This window comes from Cydia amplana, chromosome 7 (assembly GCF_948474715.1).
Source record: "Cydia amplana chromosome 7, ilCydAmpl1.1, whole genome shotgun sequence".
NCBI classification, from domain to species: domain Eukaryota; kingdom Metazoa; phylum Arthropoda; class Insecta; order Lepidoptera; family Tortricidae; genus Cydia; species Cydia amplana.
The window spans coordinates 7,318,871-7,343,510 of NC_086075.1; the positions used below are offsets into that span (position 1 = coordinate 7,318,871).

A 24,640-nucleotide genomic window follows, 5' to 3' on the forward strand; every position below is an offset into this window, starting at 1 on the left:
TACATATTTCCTTCTTTTTTCACTTGTAACACTGATCTGTCAAATTGCACAATGATGCGCCAAGCTGCGCCGGCAGTATTTCGTAATTTTTAAAGATTTATTAACTCAAACGTAATAAAAATGCAGCCGAAATAATAACGTTTAACTATTTTGTCCACAATGAGCAACCGTACGTAAACTTTATGTCTAATTTTTACATGAATTCATCATCAGAGTAACAACGCAGATGCTCATTCTTTGTTTTTAATTTTTAGTCGGACGCGATCCTGCGAAGAGGAAGGTTAAGCCAGTGGAACCTCAGTCTCTACTGGATTTCGATCTTGGGGAAGGTGAAAGCTCGGACGACTCGGATTTTCGAATTGAGGACCATCCTGAAGACAGCGATGATCACTCTATCAACAGTGACGATGATGGTAGTACTATTACAACACATTTACAATATAAATAACCTTTATTCGCTGATAATTAAATTAAATAAGCCTTTAATCCATATAAAAGACACTTGTAAATACAGGTTTAGATATTTGGCTTTTGAGGTTTATTTTTATTACAAACTTTATTAGGTATCTATTACTGAACAACTTTGCAAAAACCTATTATACTTGTAACCAATAACTATTTTATTACAAAGAAAATTATTGCAAAACTCTTATTCGTATTAAAAATGTGTCTTTATTATTTAAACAGGAAAAGGTGACAGTGGCAGCTCCGAGGAGTCTGCGTCAGATGCCGAGGATGAGTTTAAGGACGACACCAAAATGGGAGACTCATCCGTCACTGACTTATTGGAAAGAGTCAAAAAAGCTGAATTCAAGGTACATATAGGTTATACTCATACATAAGGAGCACAAAAATACTTCCATATTTATTTCATTACCTATTAATGTTCTTTTTGTGGATTCATTTCGCATACTAATACACATACATCTTTGCTCTCTAATACTCTATACTCTATACTCATTGTTAAACATAAGCTTGCCTCATTCTCTTTTGGTGTGAGCTGGTTAGCATGTGGAACATTTCTCGCTTGCCTAATTAGATACAGTTCGCTAGTATAGTGCAATAGAAATAATTCATCATAGCTGAATTTTTGTTTGAATGAATCACAATTGTGTCTGTTTCAGATACCTGGTGACTTAGCCAATTGGCTGATCTGTGCTGGCTGTCTTGGCTCGAGGAGTGATGACTTCAATGAGATCGTTGAGTGTGACGGTTGTGGAGTGACTGTCCATGAAGGTAAGCTAAATTAATTTGTCTTAATGGGTGCCAATTCAAACTTACATTTTGAAATTTAACCTTTTAACTGCCAGACGGCGAAGGAATATGCCGTGCTCCAGACGCCAGGCGATCGCAATTATTTAAGCGAAATTGAACTTTACGGAGTCCCGCGTAAATCCCTCTACATTGGCGAAGTTGTCGGCTGTAGCCGTCGTTGGCGTCCGTGGCCAGACTTTTCGATGACGGCCACAGCCGACTGTGGCGGTCAAAAGGTTAAATGCGTTCCGCTCGTGCCAATACATGTACACACAAGTACGAGCGAAATGCACGCGCGTATTATAACTAAATGACAAATGACATAATTTAAATATAGAGTAGTATCCCACAAAGTGTTAACAAGACCTTAGTGTTCTCTATTCTGTTTGTATTTGTAGTCTGGCAAATAGTCATTAGAAATAGGTGGCAAATTTGAAAGATGTAGGCGCAAAGTTACAATCTCCTATATAAATTTATTGTTTCGCGCTTTTTCCTCCGACAAATTCGTTTGCCTGACTAGATTGTAAGTTCACGATAACGCGCCGCACACGATAGGCGTGACTTTTAGTTAGTCATTTATCCTGGGCATATTCCACAAATCGACAACCACTGTGCCTATTTTGCGTGACACGAGGTAGCCCTAGGTTGCTCACTGCCTCCTTTATTGTGCACGGATTCCCTAGGTATTTGCTCCTGTATACTTCTACCTGTTTGCAGTCTATGAGAATATGTTTCGTTGTTTCCTCTTCATCCATGCACGCTCTGCACATGGGGCTGTTAGTTTTACCCATGTTATGTAGGTGTTTGTTTAGTGTGTTATGTCTTGTTATTAATCCTACTATTTTACATAGTTGGTATTCCGTGTTTCTAGGCGTGTCATTCAAAAGGTTAAACATTTCTACTTGTTACAGGCTGTTATGGCGTCTCGGATGTCACTAGTGAGTCAAGCACAGTGAGTTCCGCGTCCACCGAGCCGTGGTTCTGTGAGGCATGCAAAGCGGGGGTCACTGACCCTAGCTGCGAGCTCTGCCCAAATAAAGGTAGTATGATTCATCTTGTGTTGCCTTTTACCTTGTACCAACTTTATAAGTTGTTTGTGACATGCAATATGCATTAAGCTTAAGTTATTTGGATAAAGGCTGATGTGGTTTCGTTATTTTAGGTGGCATATTTAAGGAAACAGAAGTTGGAGCATGGGTTCATCTTGTGTGTGCTCTTTACGTGCCTGGAGTGGCATTCTCAGAGGTAAAAATTACATACATTTATAGATGTAGAAAAAGAGTGTTAAAAGGTGAGAACACACTGATGGTCTATTCTATATAGTCTGATAGCCTCGAAAGTCCCAGCGTACTTGTTCTAGTACAAATTAAATTCAAATATTGAACTTTAATAGAAATAAAGGAAAAAATTGGCCTGGGTCTACCGCGGCAAATGAAAAGACAGAAAATGAGTAATACCTAATAGTTGTCACTTTATTATACCTATACAACACAGGTTTACATAAAATTTACTGATATTGAGGTACAAAGGTGGACTCTAGAAAAAAAAAAGGTAGTAGTAGTAGTAGTAAAATACTTTATTGTACGACATGAAACATGAAAGAACACACATCATTAGTACAAAGGCGAACTTATCCCTTAATTTCAGGGATCTCTTCCAGGTAATATTGACACTATGCATACTAAACTTTTTTTTCTCGCTCTGCACCAATTGTAAGTGTCTCTGTTTGGCCCTATGGTTGACTGGTAGAAAATGCCATTTGGCATTAAGTGCGCCATTTGTATTGTTGTATATATTTTGTGCAAAAAAAAATTCACAAATTAAACGCGCCCGCGCATACAGGTGGAGAGACTGTCGGGCGTGACGTTATTCGAGATGGCGTACTCCCGCTGGGGCGCGCGGTCGTGCGCGCTGTGCGCCGACGCGGCGCTCGCGCGCACCGGCGTGTGCGTCGGCTGCGACGCAGGCCTCTGCAAGACCTTCTTCCACGTCACATGGTAAACTCACACAGTGAAAACTCGGCAAGACCGTTCACGTCACTTAGCGCCACTTGCACCATTCCACTAATCCGGGGTTAACCGGTTAAACCGTTAACCCAGTGTCAAATTGTACTGGTAACCATGGTAACTCTTTGTTGTTGACTTTGCTTTTTTAATTCTTGCATAGTGGTGTTTACCAGTAATAAGTTATACATTCAGCATGTCATTTAAGTTTGAATTGATGTAAGCTTCAATGTACGAGGGGCGTTCAAAATATTCTCGGTATTGATATCTTACAACCTCTTCTAAAATTTCTTTCGTTACTGGCCGCTAAGGTTTATTCATTGACATTAAAAAAAAGTATAATTCGAACCGAGATGTTCTTTTGTTTTTCTGCAATTGCTGAACAAACATGAACATCATGTGGGAATTGACAATGTTAACTAAATTAGAACATCGATGCGTGATAAAATTCTTGACAAAACAGGGTAAAAATCAAAAAACCATAAAAGAGGAAATGGATTGTGTTTACCGTGAGTCTGCTCCTTCTTTATCTACCATTCAAAAGTGGTCAAGCGAGTTTAAACGTGGAAGGGAGAGTGTTGAAGACGACCCTAGACCTGGCCGGCCTGTAGTAGCTACTTCACAAGAAAATATTGATAAAGTGGAAAAACTTATATTGGAAGATGGTCGAGTGAAGGTAAAATCTATAGCACAAGTAACCAATCTCTCTATTGGTACCGTACATGATCCATGATCCATGACCATCTTAATATGTCAAAAGTAAGTGCAAGATGGGTTCCGCGAATGCTGACTCGGCTTCAAAAAGACATGCGTGTAGCTTGTTGTTCCGATTTTATTGACCTGTGCGGTGAAAATCCTGATGAGGTGCTGCAAAGAATAGTTACTGGAGATGAAACCTGGGTTCATCATTATGACCCAGAGAGTAAACAAGAGTCCATGCAGTGGCACATTAAGGGTTCAGCTCATCCCAAGAAGTTCAAGGTCATCCCTTCAGTTGGCAAGGTCATGGCCACGATATTTTGGGATTGTGAAGGAGTATTACTGATCGATTATAAAGAAAAAGGTGTAAATATCACAGGACAGTACTACGCTAACATTCTACGTCAATTAAAGGATGCAATCAAAGAAAAGAGGCGAGGAAAGTTAACCAAAGGTGTTATGCTTCTGCATGACAACGCCCCCGTCCATACTGCTCATATTGCCAAGGCAGCTATTGTTGAATGTGGGTTTGAAACTGTTACTCACCCACCGTATAGTCCGGACTTAGCCCCCAGCGACTTCTTTTTGTTACCCAATCTTAAAAAGGATCTGCGTGGAAATAAATTTTCCGATGATGAAGCATTGAAGGCGGCAGTGGAGGAGCATTTTTACACCAAAGATAAAAAATATTTTTATGCAGGATTAAAAAAAATAATTGATCGATCTTTTAAGTGTATGAACATAGGGGGGGAGTATATTGAAAAATAAAAATATCAAACTTTTCGTACTTGTTTGTTTTCATTCTCATACCGAGAATATTTTGAACACCCCTCGTAATAACTGTTGAACCTTAAAATAAAATAAAATAAAAAATAAACTCCAGGTTTAACCGGCTAACCCCTGGTTAGCTAATGGTGCAAGTGGCCCTAAGACCTTATTTATCTGCTGTGACATGTTACATTCTTTTATTTATTTTTTACTGAGTTGATATTGGTAGCCCATCGGCAATTTTTTGAATATGAAAACTTAATTGCCTGATTAATGGCTCTGCCTTTTCCTTTACAAAGATACTGTTTATGGCCCCTATTAACTTTCGACACGTTTATAAATATGGACGGCATTGCCTTAATAGTGGCTCGTGCCTCATTCTTTTGTCTAAAGTTCTAAACATAGGTACACTTTATTGCCCCTATTAACTGTCTAACAGTCGGGTTACCCGTTCTGACCACCAAGTCTTTAAGAGGGGTTGTAAAACAATCGTTCATTGAATAGGCTGACCTCACTTCGGTTAGTTTTACGGTGTCTATTGTTATATTTTCTATATTGGTTTTTAACAGTAAATTGAGATAAAAAAGAAAACCACCATAACCAAAAAATGGTCTTGCGAAGTTCCTTTTGTTATAATGAATCCTATTGTTATCATCTAATGACCTTAAATGAGTGATCGATTCGACAAATTAGTGCAATCGTACTGTCATGTCTGTCATTTTGATATCCGGAAAATAAAACAAGGTTTAATATTTTAACTTAACCCACTGACAATCCAACCTCTAGACTGAGCTTAGGCCAATTCTTTCATGAAACCGATGCTGCCAAAAATACGGGGGTGCGGGGGGACGAGGTGAGCGAATCCCGTGCCGTGATTGGTCCGTTCAAAGACACGGACCAATCACGGCACGGGATTGACTCGAAGATGGAGTAACGCTACCGTATCTGTGGCAGAGGGGGTAGCGCGACTATGCTATGTCTAGAGGTTGGATTGTCTGTGACTTAATCATTTTTTATTTATTTCAGCGGTCAAAGAGCAGGGCTGTTGGCCGAGGCGCATTCCGAGGAGGCGGAACAAGCGGACCCATTCTACGCTCACTGCAAACTGCACTCTGATAAAACACTCGTCAAGAAGCGGAAGAGGAACTGGCTCGCCCTGCAACTGAGGACCGAAAAGAGGTATTTTTAGGGTTCCGTACCCAAAGGGTAAAAACGGGACCCTATTACTAAGACTCCGCTGTTCGTCCGTACGTCCGTCCGTCTGTCACCAGGCTGTATCTCACGAACCGTGATAGCTAGACATTTGAAATTTTCACAGATGATGTATTTCTGTTGCCGCTATAACAACAAATACTAAAAACAGAATAAAATAAAGATTTAAGTGGGGCTCCCATACAACAAACGTGATTTTTGACCGAAGTTAAGCAACGTCGGGCGGGGTCAGTACTTGGATGGGTAACCGTTTTTTTGCTTGTTTTGCTCTATTTTTTGTTGATGGTGCGGAACCCTCGGTGCGCGAGTCCGACTCGCACTTGGCCGGTTTTTTAGGTATCCGTACCTCAAAATTTTGTTCACTTCAAAGTTTTGTATTCATGTTACCTGTCGTGATTGTTTCACCGGATGGTCTCATCGGAAGATCAGCGCTGGAAGTCGCCAGCAACATGCTGAAGTGAGACCATTTCGTGGCACTTTATCCTTTATGTTTCTCTGTTATGTATAATTTTCCATTTTGTGTTTGTGCTCATGAATAAAATTATTTCTATTCTATTCTTTATTTCTAAAAGGAAAAAACGGAACCGTTATAGGATCACTCGTGCGTCTGTCTGTCCATTCCCCGAAACTCTATCTCCGAAACTACTGGGTATAAAGTTTTGAAAAAAAAAAATGTTCACAAAATAGTTCTGTACTTATAGATGTCAGGAAAACCTATTAGAAATGTGCAGTGAAGCGTGAGTCGGACTTAATGTACCGAACCCTGGAAACGCGAGTCCGACTCGCACTTGGCCGGATTTTATGAAATTCATTTAGGTCCATTCAAATCTGACCAAAATGCGACGTTTGCGCGCACTTCCCGCGTGTATTTCATGGTACCATCGCCCACACTGTTAGCTGTCCATTTGGACCTTATGCCTTTTGTAATAAGGTCACGGTAAGTAAGGCCGATGGACGGTTAAGCAGGGATCGGAACCGGTTTTTTGCAAAAACTTCGAAATAACCCTATTTTTCGAGTTATCTTATACTCGAAATGTAGGGCTCAGTTGTGTTTTTAGGTTACGACTTTGTATTATTAGATTGCCCAATTAGAAATGTATAAGCGAAGAACGAAAAAATACCGTTTTCGTTCCCGTACAAAAAATAGGTGCCGGTATCCGATCCCTGGTTAAGAGTGTTGTTTGAACGAATTGGCGCACGTATAGTGAGCAAGAGGCTTGCGAATGGGCGTTTGAGCGGCGTGTTCGCCAGACCTTAACGGATGTCTAAAAACTTATCAACCCATACCATTAGGCTGGCTTAAAAACAATGACCCATATTCTATGAATCTAACCAATCAATCAGGATTTCTTATTATTTTTGTACTCAGCAAAACCATATGCTAACGCATTTATGGTTCGGTAATAGGTAATAAGTAAATTGAAATAACGTAAACATAGTCTTGTAAATCTTACGGTAGGTGTGGTTGAGCCCCAGTACTAAGGCATGTAAACAAGGAAGAATATATGATAGAATTTACAAGATATGATTGAAGTATTCAACATTATGGCTTATGGGGTTATCTTCGTTAGCTCTGTTGGTAGTGGGCCGCTGACCCAAAGCCGCAAGTCTTGTCCTAGTATTGTAATATATTTTTTCTAGAATTTGCTATTCATACAAACAACTTTTTCTTTTTTGTTGTACTTTAGGAAATTCGAGTTACAAAACAACCCGACCCCAGAAGAGAAGGCCAGGATAAAACGGAAACTTATCAAATACAGGAAGAAGTATTTGCAGCACAAGGAGACACGGAATCCACCATGGGGTATGCATAAATCTTAAAATTTTACATATAAGAGTTTTTATATAAACAGATAAAAGTTTTTTAAATTTGTAAACACCACATTTCTTTTATGGACACGGTCTAATTACATTGTGTTATAGACGCCATCAGATATAACGGAGCGGCCAAGGCGCTTACAAATATCTGAACACACCTCTATTATCAAGGTCTTAAAGTGCTTGTTCAGATATTTTTGAGCACCTTTGCCGCTCCAATATATCTGATGGCGACTGTACTCAAACGCAGAATAACATGATAAAGAATGCATACCAAAATTGAACTCTTAGGAGCTGGTATTACGGTTGATTCTTGCTTGCAGTGCCGACACAGAAAATGGCGCGAATGTTGTTTAGCAGCGCTTCGGCAATGAGGAAATTCCAGAGAAAAGCGGAATGTATGGGTGTTGACACGCACGCATTGGAATTCCAAGATGCACAGGTAAATAGCATAGTGGCTCGTATGTTGTAGGTACAGTTGCCTTCAAATATATCGGAGCGGCCAAGTGGCTCACAAATATGTGAACACTCCTCTGTTGTCAAGGCGTTAGAGTGCGCGTTCAGATATTTTTGAGTGGTCTGATGGTGACTGTATTAGGCCAGGCAAATTAAGCTGAACCTTTTTTACTTTACTAAGGGTCGGTTGCACCAAACCGCCTGTCACCGTTAAAGCGTGTGCTAAATTTTATTGTATGGAAAGTTTCATAGTAAAGCGCCGCGGCGCGCCGGGTGACGTTGATCAGTCTCTCAAATGCGGATGGTGCAACTGGCACTAAAGGTCAGTTGCACCAACTACAGTTAACAGACTGATCAACGTCACGCAGCAGAGCTCTATGAAACTGCCCATACAATAAAATTTAGCGAAATCTTTAAACAGTTTGGTGCAACCGACCCTAACTCTGTATAAACTTGGTCAACCAGATCTTGACAGTAGAAAAAGGCGGCAAATTTGAAAAATGTAGACGCGAACGGATACCGTCCCATGGAAAATTTGAATTTCGCGCCTTTTTTTAATGACAAGATTTGGTTGACCAGCTATACCTAATTCCAATTTTCAACAGATGGCCGCCCTGAAAGACGTGTCCCGCCGCTGGCACGTGCCCCCCGCCTTCTCGGTAGAGTTCGTCGGCTACTATCTAGAGAGAAACAGTCGTGTGACGTCATTGAGGCGGTCACTCGAGAGGCTCACAAAGGAAAATGAGACTTTGCTGGGTGGCGATGAGAAACTGAGGACCGATTATGATGACGTAAGTATCCGAATACACATAACGAGTGTACGTTAACACGAGATTTGTTCGTCGGCTACTATCTGGAGAGAAACAGTCGTGTGACGTCATTGAGGCGGTCTCTGGAGTGGCTCACAAAGGAGAAGGAGACTTTGCTGGGTGGCGATGAGAAACTGAGGACCGATTACGATGACGTAAGTATCCAAAACACATAACAAGAGTACGTTAACACCAGACTTGTTCGTCGGCTACTATCTGGAGAGAAACAGTCGTGTGACGTCATTGAGGCGGTCACTCGAGAGGCTCACAAAGGAAAATGAGACTTTGCTGGGCGGCGATGAGAAACTGAGGACCGATTATGATGACGTAAGTATCAGAATACACATAACAAGTGTACGTTAACATCAGATTTGTTCGTCGGGTACTGTTTGGAGAAACACTGAAGTTACTAGAGAAAGGCCTCGTGATTGTTTACATATTTTTGGCAACAGTTGTATGATCTAAAAATCCGCTACGATTTTTGAAAAATCTCTGCTGGTTAAAGCTCTTAAGGTATGTTTATGATTACGTAAGGATTACGTATAGTTGCTCCACTATGTAAACAATAAAACAACAACCTACCACTTAAGCTTTGGATTCCTCCGAAAACGGTGCCGTCATATAGCGGCCGCAAAAGACGGCCGTCTTTACGGTGGTGACATGTGGAAAGTACCACGGCGTCATAACACACCGTCATCCACCAAGGTCAAAGCGGCAAATTTGAAAAATGTAGGCGCGATGGGATAACGTCCCATAGAAAATTTGAATTTCCCGCCTTTTCCTACTGACAAGATTTGCTTGATCATCTATAATTTACTTGGAGGATGAAATATCATCAGAAGAGGAAAATAATCGTAGTACGGAATCATTTATTCAAATCTCGTGTCATTTATTCAAAATGGTGTCACCGCTATCTAATAAAACGTTCACGAAACTATCGACACCGTCATGACGGCCGTCATCTTACGTTACGTTGACAATCAACGTAACGTAACGCCGTCTAGGAAACCGCGCCATCTTGTTTACATAGACAACGTTCTAGTGACGTCAGTCAACGCTGTATAGCGGCCGTAATATGACGGCACCGTTTTCGGAGGAATCCAAAGCTTTATACATTAAACCTACTTACCTGCTGCTGCTCCCAAATAAATATATCTTCATATTAACTGGCTAGTTCTCTCAAGATCTACGAGTATCTTCTATAGGTCTCCCCAAGATCTGAAAACATATTGAAAGTATACTTTTCTACCAGGCTTCAAAAGAAAACACCGACGCACTAGCCGAGCTGACATCAACCAAGCAGGCCCTCCAGAAGATATACGAAGCGATCACTGCCATCTGCCCCGTCAGAACGCTGCCTTCCATACTGGAAGAGAAGCCTCTGCTGCCACCAGTCCTGGCGCGGTCTACTCCCAAAGTCACGCCACAGCAGCTGCAACAACGGTATGTATTCGTTTTATTCATAGACAGAGTTCATAAATATGTAGACATTTTTTCGCCTTATCGTTATGGATGTCGGTTAAGAAATGTGTACGTATTTATGAACTTGACTGGATGATTGATGAATAGACTGCAGACCAAGGTAGACTCCGCAAAATTAACTTTTATTAAAGTTATGTTTTTTGTAAACTGCTATAATTTAATATCATTATCAGGTTAAATTATAAAAATGCGTGGACTAACTTGGTCTTAAAATTAAATTTGTACATTTTACAACTTGTAATTGGCTGTTCTCTATAAATGATTATGTGAATGAATGAATTTCAATTTATTTATCTAAAATCCTTGATAATGGTTTCATTTCGTTAAAAAAATACTGATTGATAATTTCAGTCTAAACTAGTTGCTATAATAATCAGGAATACTCTAAAATAAGGATTGCTACTTAAAAAAATTACAGCTAAGTAATACATATATGACATTGGTAGAGTTTTGGACTTGAATTAGAAATCGCATTTTGATTAGTCTTATTAACCATACAACTTTATTTTTGTCATTCTCTTACCATAAGACATCCCCGATCCTATTTTTTAATATTTAATCGCAATCGCCTTCGACTTGCCTTTCCTCATAAAGTTGTATGGTATCAGGTGAATATTCAGCTTTGTATTGGGTTGTTTTTCGTCATTACCCTGAAACAACTATTAACTTTATTAACTTTTTTATGTCAACGAAATTAATATCAATACCAAGTCTAAAGTAAGGACGCTAAGCACGAAGAATTTCGTACATTCACGCGCCTGGTCCTATCTCTGTCGCACGCGCATTAGTATATTGCTGTCCCGCTCGTATAGTGGCAGTGACCGCCGGCATCATGGGCAGGAAAGCATGATGCCGGCGGTAATTATATATTACAAGCGTGCGATAGAGATAGAAACAGGCGGGTCCATGTACTAAATTCTTCGTGATTAGCGTCTTTATTTTACATTTTAAGATTGTTTGCGCATTGTTCTTCGATGTCTTTGTATTGTACAGCCAGCAGCAATAGTTGCTAAGCGGGCGAGGTGTTCAAAATGATCTTGACGCGACTTTATTGTTAAGAGAATAAGCCGCTGCAAGGTAATTTTGAACACATCGCTCGCTTAGCAACTTCTGCTGCTGACTGTATTGTACAGTCAGTAGCGATAGTTCCTAAGCGGGCGAGATGTTAAGAGAATAAGCTTGTCAAGGTAATTTTGAACACCTCGCCCGCTTAGTAACTTCTGTTGCTGACTGTAGTAAGATCTTAGCGAGAACAATGCCGATAGAACTCCGACAGAATGCCGATAGGAGGCTTGGGTTAACTTTTTCTTAGTATATGACATTTATTTCAGTTTATAATTTATATAAGTAGTGATTCTACTTGAAATAACAAATTAAAATATTTTCTAAAAATAATTTAATTTGTTCTAATATGTGCCGATAGAACGCTCGAATATTCAGCCCACAGAACATATTAAAGAAGTTAGAATGGCTATCGCGCGCAGTTAGTATCGGAACCGGTGTCGCCGCTCGTTCCTCTCCACATTTACTAACACTCGCGCAACGGTAGTAAAAACTAGCTAGCGCCTTGTGTGTGTGGTGAATGGATACGCTTCCTTTAGACAGATTTGATGTCTGGCTTCTTAATCTGAAGGTTATTGTGGCGCAAAAAGGCATGTTTACTTCGTTTTCGGTCAGCGCGGGCGAGTAGCATGCGAGCGTTTGCTCAAAACCGGCGGCGACACGTACCCTGCTCGCATCGCCATTCTAACTTGTTCTGTGATTCACCCATTAACAGTGATCGGCACGGCCCGTGTCGCACGGTGTCAATGACCTCAATCATTATGTTAACATGGATATGCCCCGAGATTTCGGTCTTTTTAGGAAGTCAGTATTTCCGATTGTAGTACATAAAGGTATTCCACACAGGAAGATGAATGATTTTTACCATTAAATAAAACGACAACAAGTTCAAAATAGGTATATAATCACATAGTAATATATCAATTTTTTATTTAATAATTAATTATACATTTTATAAGCTTATTTAACACTTTATCGTATATTTGCAAATATATATCATACAATAAAATTATTCTATTTAACAAAATCACGGAGTTATGTTATAATCTAATCATGTCCATATTATGATTTCTGCTCGCAATCCCGCGGTGCGTCACGGGTCGTGCCGATCACTGCCCATTAATGATAAGTGATGTACGTTACCACATGCCGAATACTGCATAGTAGGTTGGCCGCCAGGTCTATGTCAGTGCCCACCGCGGCTGCTCTTAAGATGGGCGTTGGTTTTCCTCTTAGCGACAACCCGGACGCTCGCCAAGGAAAAGTCTTGTCCACGTCTCTTGAAGGTTAGTGTATTCATGGCTATCAGTTAATAAATATGTATGTAAGTATGCATGTAAATATGTGTTTCAAGCAACATGGCTAAGGCTGTGAAACATAAAAATAATTAATAAACGTTTCTTTAGAATATCACCAACAGCGGCGACAAATTTAATCATGCTGTAGTAATAGGACTTTTTTTAATGTATTTAATAACATATTTTTAACCTTGCGAACAGATATTAATTTTTCATGCACCTCATCCTTAAATATTTGTGAACATTAAAGCATTCCATGCCTTTAACATTATACAATTTAATTGCACGCCATTCTTGATTTTTTCCTAAGCAATTCTGATAATAACGAACAGTACATTTTACTTAAACATCTGTTGAACTCACTGAGTATCTACTGAATATTTCACTACATAGTATAGTAATATTCAGAAAGACTCTCTTATATTGTATCTAGATAACCTATTTCAAAAGATTGGAAGGAGCCTAACATTCTTGGAAATAGAAATCATTCTTAATTACAAGTTTCTGATAACATGATGTGGCAATAGGCGCATGTGCGGTATGCGGCCGACGCAGCGAGCGGCACCTCATGGCCGCGTGCGACACGTGCCGCCAGCACTACCACCTGCACTGTCTCAACCCGCCGCTGCAGCGCCCGCCCAAGAAGACCAAGCTCTACGGCTGGTAACGTACTAGTATTGTAGACTACATGACAGCGAGCTATCATGGCGACCCTGCCTACAACTACCATCACTGCCTCAACCCGCCGCTGCAGCGCCCGCCCAAGAAGACTAAACTATACGGCTGGTAACGTACTAGTATTGTAGACTACAGGACTGCGAGCTATCACGGCGACCCTGCCTACAACACCCATCACTGCCTCAGCCCGCCGCTGCAGCGCTCGCCCAAGAAGACCAAGCTATACGGCTGGTAACGTACTAGTATTGTATACTACAGGACAGCGAGCTATCATGGCGACCCTGCCTACAACTACCATCACTGCCTCAGCCCGCCGCTGCAGCGCCCGCCCAAGAAGACCAAACTATACGGCTGGTAACGTACTAGTATTGTAGACTACAGGACTGCGAGCTATCATGGCGACCCTGCCTACAACACCCATCACTGCCTCAGCCCGCCGCTGCAGCGCTCGCCCAAGAAGACCAAGCTATACGGCTGGTAACGTACTAGTATTGTATACTACAGGACAGCGAGCTATCATGGCGACCCTGCCTACAACTACCATCACTGCCTCAGCCCGCCGCTGCATCCGTCCAAGAAGATCAAGCTCTACGGCTGGTAACGTACTAGTATTGTAGGCTACAGGACAGCGAGCTATCATGGCGACCCTGCCTACAACTACCATCACTGCCTCAACCCGCCGCTGCAGCGCCCGCCCAAGAAGACCAAGCTCTACGGCTGGTAACGTACTAGTATTGTAGGCTACAGGACAGCGAGCTATCATGGCGACCCTGCCTACAACTACCATCACTGCCTCAACCCGCCGCTGCAGCGCCCGCCCAAGAAGACCAAGCTCTACGGCTGGTAACGTACTAGTATTGTAGACTACAGGACAGCGAGCTATCATGGCGACCCTGCCTACAATTACCATCACTGCCTCAGCCCGCCGCTGCATCCGTCCAAGAACTCCCAGCTCTACGGCTTGTAACATACTAGTGTTGTAGACTACAGGACAGCGAGCTATCATGGCGACCCTGCTTACAACAATCATTGTCTCAACCCGCCGCTGCATTCGTCCAAGAAGATCAAGCTCTACGGCTGGTAATTTACCACTACAACGAACTATAGGTAATAACTGTAGAAGTCTGCCTAGAGCTCTGCTTATAAATGACTCTACGTGTATTGTGCTGCGAGCGACTCAACTGTACAAGACTCAGTTAAAAACGTCTTGAAAAAATAGAATGTTAGCCAATCAAAACTTTAATTGACCACTTTTTTATCAGCGGGAAGGTGTGTATTGGGTAATTTCAAAGCTGCGGGCAGGGTGTATTTTATATTTATGGAGAAGGGATATGTGTCAGATAAGTGTCAGTCATATGTTTTTTTCCGAGGTCAATGACTTCGTCTTTATACTATTATATTCTGTCGTTGATCAGCTAGTATTGTAGACGACAAGAGAGCGAGCTGTCACGGGGACCCTGCCTACAAAAACTACCCTGCACTGCCTCGATCCGCTTTTCCCCTTTTTTTCACATATGTAGGTACTTTTGCAAGATGGTAACTTTGTCATTTCTACAGGCAATGCTCGGAGTGCGACAAAACGTCAGATTCAGAACCAGAAGTACTCGAAAAGAAAGTACCGCGGCGCTCTCGCATCAGATACAGCAAGGACGGCGCCATCATCACCGACCCACTGAGCCCTGGCTCCGTACCCAACTCGCCACCCGCTAAACACAAGCAGGAAAAAACTCCCAAGGCTGAAAAGGAGAAACTTGTCAAAGTAACCGCCTCAGAAAATGTATCGCCTATCAAAGTAACTATAAAACCCTTCGATTTCATCAGCGACGATGTCGAAACTGAGTCAAAGAAGAAAGATAAAAGAATCAAGAAAAAGAAGGAACATGGCGCTTCCGGCGGAGAGGAGTCTCTCTCAAAGAAGATGCACAAACGTGCATTCACTTCCCCTACATTGACAAACACGCCTCTCATGTCGATAACTCCCATAGTCGCGGACAGCCCTAACGATTCCCACAACGAAAACTCAAACGCCTCCGCTACCGCGACCCCAACTAAACGAGAGGACTCTAGCTTCCTGTCGCATAATTCGTCATTCTCCTCTCTTCTCACAGAACCGAAAGAGCGGGACAGCAAAACTATCGAAAGCTCTATTGAGAATACTCTAGCTAACTTATCTTCGGATATAGCTACGTATAAAGCGAATAGGAAACGCAGGAAAGAAAAGCATCGGTCGCGGTATTCGCCCGATTTTCTGCGGTCCCCGTCCAAGTCTCATAAGCACAAGAGGAAGAAGAAAACGCAGGATATGGAGAATCCAGATATGCCTCATCCAAGAATTACTATTAAGGTAAGATCTATGTTATATTTATATAATAGATCAGGGGTCACCAAATGGCGGACCGCGGTCGCGCCGACCTATATTATTTTGTTATTTATTTAATAAACTCGAGTAGAAACGGACCGCGGTGGTCAATTTATTTAAAAAACAGGACCCCTGAAGAAACTAATTGGTGACCCCTGTAATAGATTATACATTATATTCTAACATAATTATGTTATTATTTCTGCAGCCTAAGGCCTAATAACCTATTAACCCCTGGTTAACATTAAAGTATCAAACATTGCTCCGAAATGATGTGCCTTGACAAGTTGACACCAAAAGTATAATTTCTTTTTTGCCCTTAGCGTCTAGTACCGTCAGCATCAAGTATATAGTGACAGTCAAAGTGGACCTATCGGAACACATCCTTATTTCTGTTGTAAGAAAGGTCTGCTGCAATGGATTTCGCAATCAATTTAACTGACTGACTTTCGAAATAAAATCTTAGGGGTTGATATAGAAATCTCGTTATTGAATTACAGATCACGTTTCAAGTTATTTGCACTAGAAATCATAGTGATTAGTGACTTCAAGCGTGATAACTATGGCTTTCCAAGAGAGTTGTATTGTATTGCAAGTATGTATTGTAGATCAAGCCGATCCCAAAGCCGGATGGGTCCCTGGACAATCTTAGGGGTTGGTATAGAAATCTCGTTATTGAATTACAGATCACGTTTCAAGTTATCCGCACTAGGAATCATAGTGATTAGTGCTTCAAGCGTGATAACTATGGCTTTCCAAGAGAGTTCTGATGTGCTATATAAATTGTATTGTAGATCAAGCCGATCCCAAAGCCGGATGGGTCCCTGGACAATCTTAGGGGTTGGTATAGAAATCTCGTTATTGAATTACAGATCACGTTCCAAGTTATTTGCACTAGAAATCATAGTGATTAGTGACTTCAAGCGTGATAACTATGGCTTTCCAAGAGAGTTCTGATGTGCTATATAAATTGTATTGTAGATCAAGCCGATCCCAAAGCCGGATGGGTCGCTGGACACGCAGATGTTCTATGTGCCCACAGACAGCAACGATGGGCCCCCGCCTGCCGTCGTGAGGAAACATTCCAAGGTAACTCTACTTCAAGCTCAAACTAGCTGGAAATACGTATCTTTTAGTTATGATGACACTTAGAGACATTTACATCTCTAAATAATTTTAGATTATAGTTTTTGTATCTTTGTTTTTTTTTCATTCAATACTATTGTTATTGCGTTTTTTGTAATTCGACATTTAGAGGCTTTATACATCTCTATGTTAGTTTGATTTGATATTTACGGCTTAGTTGTATTTTATAATTATTGATGTGTTTTTTTTTTGCTGTATGTAAATTCCATATTGACGTGTAAAAGTGCCATTGTGGCCTATTTGCTGAATAAATGTTGATATTTGATATTTGATACGCTTTTAGGAAAATTTTGTTTTTAACATAATTATGCTTAAGGTCAGCCAGGGCGATTGCAACTTTGGGCCAAATGCACCTACATGCTTTAAAATAGGTACACGAAGCGAGTCTAGCCTCGTGCCGCCCAATGTACTTCAAGATGTACACTCAGTTTCGATGGAATGTCAACCTTCATTAAAACAAAGTATAAATCAATACATATTATAAAACAAAGTCCCCTGCCGCGTCTCTCTGTCTGTATGTTCGCAATAAACTCAAAAACTACTGTACGGATTTTCATGCGGTTTTCACCTATTAATAGAGTGATTCTTGAGGAAGGTTTTGGTGTATAATTTGTAAAGGTTTTGTGTAAATTCGTTGAACTACCCGTGCGAAGCCGGGGCAGGTCGCTAGTAAACAAATAAATAAATATTATAGGACATCCTTACACAGATTGACTAGTCCCACAGTAAGCCCATGAAGGCTTGTGTTGTGGGAACGAATTTCAACCCAATTGCAAATAAAACTAGATTCAAACTTCCTTAGCTATAATTTTATATGGTGGGCAGCACGATCGGTAGCGTCTATAGAAAACAGATTCATCAGAGAGAACATCAAAATCTTATTCGAATTATGTTTACAGCATGCCGAGCAAGAAGTAGTTGCCCAACCTCCGGTCGCGGAGACACCCGAAGCCATAGCCGTAAGTACTAACAACACCAGTAACTCACTATTGGTAGGCTTTATCCCGTTGTAATAACGTTCCAGAACGGTCACTAAAGATCGGTTTTCCTAGGATAGCGGTGCCGTCATATAGCGGCCGTCTCCATACTAAATAATACGGCTAAATATGGATGTCGTAGTATTTCTATGGAGACGGCCGCTATATGACGGCACCGCTATCCTAGGAAACCAGAGTATTGAGTTTAAAGATTTTTGACACAGGAATGTATGAACCTTAATTGGTTGGTTTATATTAAAATAAGGGTTACGTATTAAATATTTGGAAAATAGTTTGAAATTATAACTATAACTAATAAAGTAACGCTCTTGGCCATAAACTTTAACTCAAATTATCAATAGACCTAAATGTCATAAGCCTTTTTATTTCAACATTTGTGTAAAATATACCCTTTTCCAAATTGTATCTCATACTGACATCTCTTACGCAAGCCTCCGAAAAAGGAACTCGATCAGAATCAGATTGAGCCCGAAAAGTCAATGCCTCAAGTAGTGCTTGAGCAAGTTAAACCTGCGCAGAAGGTAAGTTTCTATGTTGTGTGTATGTATGTATGTATGTATGTATGTATGTGTGTTGTGTTGCACCGCAAGGACAGCCACGCATACAAATATAAGTCATGTTCCAAAAATTTAAAGCATTTATTATAACAATCATAATACATGGGCAAAGGGGTAGATAGTTCCATATTTTCTTACCTTTGTGTGTGTGATTCTACTCATTCTTTTTTTCCATTTGCCACTTCATAAATTGCGAGACATGACTATGGGCTCAGATTTCCTGACTTAGCACGCAAGTATCGGGCTAAACAGCGTATCTATAAATTGGAAATATGTAATAAGATACAATGTTTTGCAGGAACAGGGTAGGCCTACAAAGGCTCCGAACGCCAACTTAGCACCTACAGTTTTCAAACTTGCCGCTTTTTAGTGTTCCGTACCTACTTAAAGGGTAAAAACGGGACCCTATTACTAAGACTCCGTTGTCCGTCTGTCTGTCTGTCACCAGGCTGTACCTCGCGAACCGTGATAGCTAGACAGTTGAAATTTTCACAGATGATCTATTTCTGTTGCCGCTATAATAACAAATACTAAAAAGTACGGAACCCTCGGTGGGCGAGTCAACCTCGCACTTGTCCGGTTTTTTGTCTACTGACCATGCTATTGGTTTGCCAGGCCTTAAGAGGGCCACTCACACACCTGCCGCAGGGGCAATATTGGAATTGGACCCTTAATTGCCTCCTTAATTGTGATGTGTGTAGACAAGCAGAGGCAATTTTGAGATTGGGCCTGCAGCAGGGCGGCAGGGGCGCAAGACCTTCCTAGCTCCCTAGATTGTATCTACCGCCCTGCTAGGTTGTTACATGTGTAGTACGATTGGGGCAATTCCAGTCAGTTCATTGGCGACTACCGACTGCTTTGATAACACAGGAGCCATTCTCGTCGACGTGCGTTCAGCGGGACTGTCACTTACACACTGAGTGGCAGGCTAGTGTGTAGAAAACAGCCTGAAAATTGCTCCGACCGCCGTGCGACCAGTGTTGGCCGAAACGTTAATGCAATTGAAAATGTTGGCCATTAACCATTATAAATTGGACCGTAAACTGTAATCGTCCGTTACGGCTTAAGGTTCAATTTATAATGGTTAATGGCCAACATTTTCAATTGCATTAACGTTTCGGCCAACACTGCGTGCGACCGGTATTGCCCCTGCGGCAGGTGTGTGAGTGGCCCGCTTTAATCTGTGTATGACACATTCAATATGAGCCTTGGTGTGTTAGGTGGCGCGCTTGGCCCGGGCCCGGGCGGAGGCGGGCGGCGCGGCGTCGGCGGCCGCGCCGTTGTCGCCCATGACGCACTGCGACGTGTGCCAGCAGCCCGGCGGGCCCGCCAACCTCGTCCGGTGAGTACCAGTGGTACAACTATATAAGTACCGTAAGGTTGGTACTTTAGCCCTTAAAGCTTTGGGTTCCTCCGAAAACGGTGCCGTCATATGACGGCCGTCATATTGAAATAGGCAGAGTGCCGGGAGGGGAGTAGACACTAAACTCAGGTTCCTGTATTATAGTTTATATCATGTCACTATACAAGTCACCACCAATCTCCCCAGTAATTCTAATGATCAACTATATATATTATTAAACTACGTGTCTTGAAGAGGAAATCCCTTATCGGATGGAGAGGTGTTTTATCTGTTTATTAATTCGCTAAGTATCCACTACGTGGTTTACGTGTACATATGTATACTACGAGAATATAGCGGCCGCAAAAGACGGCCGTCTTTACGGTGGCGACATGTGGAAAGTACCACGGCGTCATAAGTGTCATAACACACCGTCATCCACCAAGGTCAGAGCGGCAAATTTGAAAAATGTAGGCGCGATGGGATAACGTCCCATAGAAAATTTGAATTTCGCGTCTTTTCCTACTGACAAGATTTGCTTGATCATCTATAATTTACTTGGAGGATGAAATATCATCAGAAGAGGAAAATAATCGTAGTACGGAATCATTTATTCAAATCTCGTGTCATTTATTCAAAATGGCGTCACCGCTATCTAATAAAAAGTTCACGAAACTATCGACACCGTCATGACGGCCGTCATCTTACGTTACGTTGACAATCAACGTAACGTAACGCCGTCTAGGAAACCGCGCCATCTTGTTTACATAGACAACGTTCTAGTGACGTCAGTCAACGCTATATAGCGGCCGTAATATGACGGCACCGTTTTCGGAGGAATCCAAAGCTTTACAAGGTTACTTTGTCCACCCATGAAAACCCATTTACTAAAATTGAAGTGGGACCGGTTTAGGAGAGAGGGTGGTTTATGAGTGATACACGCAACGGTTGGACATCAATTGTATTTTATAATAAAATGTGCGGGTTTATATTGGAAAGCATTTCCTTTGTTCTCTACACGAGGTCTAAGTACAAGGTTGAAGGAAATGTAGTATTATTTTTATGTTTGCAATATCGGATTACATGGTATCATATTACATTCGGAAATGAACAATTAATTTATTAAATCGATTCGCGGTAGGTGCTCTCAGCTGTGTGTGAGTCACTCCATGCTACAAATAATATATTCTTAAAAACGACACTAGACGCTTCCACAAAAACATTAATAACATAATGCCGTTTTTAATAATTTATCAATATAATAAAATAGGTTTTCATGGGTGAACAAAGTAACCTTGGGGAGCTAAAGCACCCTACGGTACCTAAGTAGTGCGTCTTGTTGCTGCAAACAAATCACTGGGCTACGCCGGGTAAAAACTCCCGTGAGATGTATTGTGAAGCTTCGGGAACGTCCGCGATCCCTCCGTTGGTATGGTAAACACCTAAAAAAAAGCTATTTTGAGATATTTTACCAGCGGTTTTATCATACATTTCTCTTAAAATTAAATCTTTAATTTAATTGTAATTTTAATTTTAATTTTATTTTATTTAATCTAAAAATGTAAAAATATGGACTGTTTAATTGTCTGAAATAAATTTATTTTATTTATTTATTAAGCACTTTACAAATTACCACTTGAGATGTTTTTGGTCAAAAAACTGACAACATGACCTCACAACCTCTATTTACAAAATGCTGCTATTGAATGACTAATGTTTGTGGTTTTGCCAGGTGTGACGAATGTAACAAGAGGTACCATTTCACATGCCTCGAGCCGCCGCTGAACAAGAACCCTAAGAAACGAGGCTACTCGTGGCACTGCGCCGATTGCGATCCTACTGTAAGTAAAACATAATCTATATATATAAACGTGAAAGACCTGACTGACTGACTTAAATCAACGCACAGCCCAAACCGCTGGGACTAGAAAGTCCAAATTTGGCAAGTAGGTTCCTTATAAAGTCTAGGGGTCCACTAAGAAAGGATTTTTCAAAATTCATAAAAAAAAACAAAATTAAAAAAACTCTCCTGCGCGTGCGAAGCTGCGGGCAAAAGCTAGTTTAATATAAAAATAAAGTACAATTTACTTCTATTTATTTATTTTTTCTAATTATTTCAGGCTCTTATGACCAGATTTAGGTCCTTAGTAATTTTTATTTTTCAGTCCAATGTATATTATGTAATATCTGGGAGACCGAGCTTTGCTAGGAAAACATAATTATCAAAACTCAAAAATGCGCGTTTTCCCAGAGATCGATTTATGCCCCCGAAAACCCCCATACAGCAAATTTCATCGAAATATTTAGAGCCGTTTTCGAGATCCCCGACATATGTAAATAAATAAATAAATATACAAGAATTGCTCGTTTAAAGATGAAGGGTTGAAACATCCACAAGTAAAGTCTCAGATTCCTTTTAAAACGCATTCTAATATCTAATTTGAACCAGAGCTTTTTTATTATTTATTTAGAGCCATTTTAATTCTTCACTACTATTCACCTATCTTTTTCTACCTTTCACCATATGCTAAAACGCTGTATTATTTGTTACAGGATGTAGAAGAAAACAACTAACGGTTGTCAAATTTTTTTTGTGCGAATCAGGAACAAGTCATAATGGAAGAAAATTAATCAATTCTGTGTTTTCCTTAAAGTTATTTGTAATTTTATCTATGGTTTTGACATTTTATGTGATATAAGAGTAAATATATTTATTAAGACCGTATTTTAAGTATCGACGTGTAATGCATTAGAATTAAGGTTAATGTCAAACTTTAAAATAAAAACTTAACTAAGGATAGAGTTATTTCATTTTGTTGAAAAATGACCAAATGACTTTACTTACAACTTATTTGTATCTTCCATTTAAAATGATCGCTGCATAAATACATACTTATTAATAACTCGCTTTTATTACCTACTAACCTACTGACTATTGTTAGTTGCAATAATTAATTGCCAATGATGATACATACATACATACATATAATCACGCCTATTTCCCAGAGGGGTAGGCAGAGACCACGGATTTCCACTTGCTACGATCCTGACATACCTCTTTCGCTTCCGTTACTTTCATAACATTCCTCATACACGCTCGCCGGTTTAGGGTGCTCTTGACCTGGCCTTTCTTCAGGATTTCCCCGATCTGATCGAAGAAAGTCCGCCGAGGTCTGCCCCTTCCAATCCCTCTTCTACTTCTCCCTTATACACTCTTTGTCTCTCTTTGAATGATGATACACTTTGAATAAATGTCATGCCGCGATAGCAGAGGTTCGATTCCAGCCTGGGGCACTGGAGGCCTTGGTCACTTTTTCTTAGTATATGACATTTATTCAAAGTTTATAATTTATAGTAGTGTGTCTACTTGAAATAAAAAACAAATTAAAATATTTTCTGAAAATAATTTAATTTGTTCTAATACGATATCTGCTAGACGTAAATTTTCTGTTAAAATAAAACTTGTAAGCACCAGCTTTTGCCGAAACTTCTTATATGGGACCCAGGTGCGTATGCGGTAACTCATCATAAAATATCTCCGTTGGTACTAACCCATTTAATCGGATATCGTTGATCAATACCGAGATTCATCACAATTAATCCTCAGCCAGCCACGCGCGCAAGTCGCTTCCTCGTTGCCAGTGATTGGGTGTCTACGAGTTTAGATCGCGGACCACCGTAACGTGATCCCAAGCATATGAGAATCGACAAAATAAAAAAAAATGTATCGGGACGACAGGTGCTACGAAAAAGTCACGTGAATTTCCATACCTACATTTTATTTAACACATTCATTGCCACCCAGCCAAACAAGACATCCGTGCCAGGTCACAATAATTTCTTCATATAAAGGTGTAGTACCACGATCCCGACTATCGGGTCGTCCGGCCTGGAAACGAAATCATAAAATACCCGATAGTCAGGTTTTCGGCACTGAATGTGTTAAACATTCATAATATTTGAATATTGCAAAAGCAAGATCGATCCTCATCGAGATAAAAATGTCAACATGCGAAATAGAATGCTTTTATACTGGTTCTCCTTCAAACTTACCCGCGTTCGGCAAGTGATTGTAACAACCCAGTTTCCAGATGGCACCTTCACGACAATAGGTACGTATGTACGTCACTCTGAAGTTATTGTTCTCCGGCAAACTTCGAATTTCGAACAAAGACGCCACTTGGGGTGGGGCTTTTACTGGAACTACCTATAGCCTGACCAGTAATATATGATAATTGTCAAGAGGGCGCTGTTATTCTCATGTATAGGGTGACAATTCAGTGTAAAGTGTGATTCTATGGAACTTGCTAACTATGTAAACAAACCGCCATAAATTTGAATTGACATTCAATGTCAATTTACTAGTGACTTTTGTTTACATAGTTAGCAAGTTCCATAGAATGACACTTTAGTATGAAAAAATTAGTTCCAGTGAAATTCCGCAACATGGCGCACCCTCAATAGATCCTGGTTCACCTATATACAATTTTGAACTGCGACGATGGGAAATGGCATTTAGAATTGAACTGTCAACTATACCTGTAGATCGAATCTACCACTTAACTTTGAGGAAGGATGAGAACTGAGAAGTTATTACACTATTTACTGCGGTGTGCAAAGCTATACATACTTTAGGTACTCAATAAATCACTGTGCTGTCCTTACATACTTACTTGGCTGGCGCGATGACCCAAAATGA

At 40.7% G+C, this 24,640-nt stretch overlaps 1 protein-coding gene across 1 annotated transcript; it reads left to right on the forward strand.

The window, feature by feature from the left end:
* The first annotated feature begins 37 nt into the window (after positions 1-37).
* Positions 38-22,735, forward strand: LOC134649431 (PHD finger protein 14). Its single transcript, XM_063504176.1, has 21 exons — positions 38-169; positions 255-413; positions 688-815; positions 1,125-1,236; positions 2,166-2,294; positions 2,417-2,499; positions 3,097-3,251; positions 5,751-5,903; positions 7,625-7,740; positions 8,078-8,196; positions 8,816-9,001; positions 10,272-10,462; positions 12,743-12,849; positions 13,389-13,524; positions 15,097-15,883; positions 16,880-16,987; positions 17,944-18,003; positions 18,474-18,563; positions 19,820-19,941; positions 21,674-21,782; positions 22,495-22,735. Exons 1-21 carry the CDS (start codon positions 160-162, stop codon positions 22,513-22,515), a joined length of 3,081 nt encoding a protein of 1,026 aa, XP_063360246.1. The 5' UTR covers positions 38-159; the 3' UTR covers positions 22,516-22,735.
* Positions 22,736-24,640: the final 1,905 nt, after the last annotated feature.

Coding starts and splice junctions, on each gene's coding strand:
- LOC134649431 (XM_063504176.1), top strand. Junction 8,197..8,815: donor TGGAATTCCAAGATGCACAG/GTAAATAGCATA, acceptor AATTTTCAACAG/ATGGCCGCCCTGAAAGACGT. Junction 21,783..22,494: donor GCGCCGATTGCGATCCTACT/GTAAGTAAAACA, acceptor TATTTGTTACAG/GATGTAGAAGAAAACAACTA.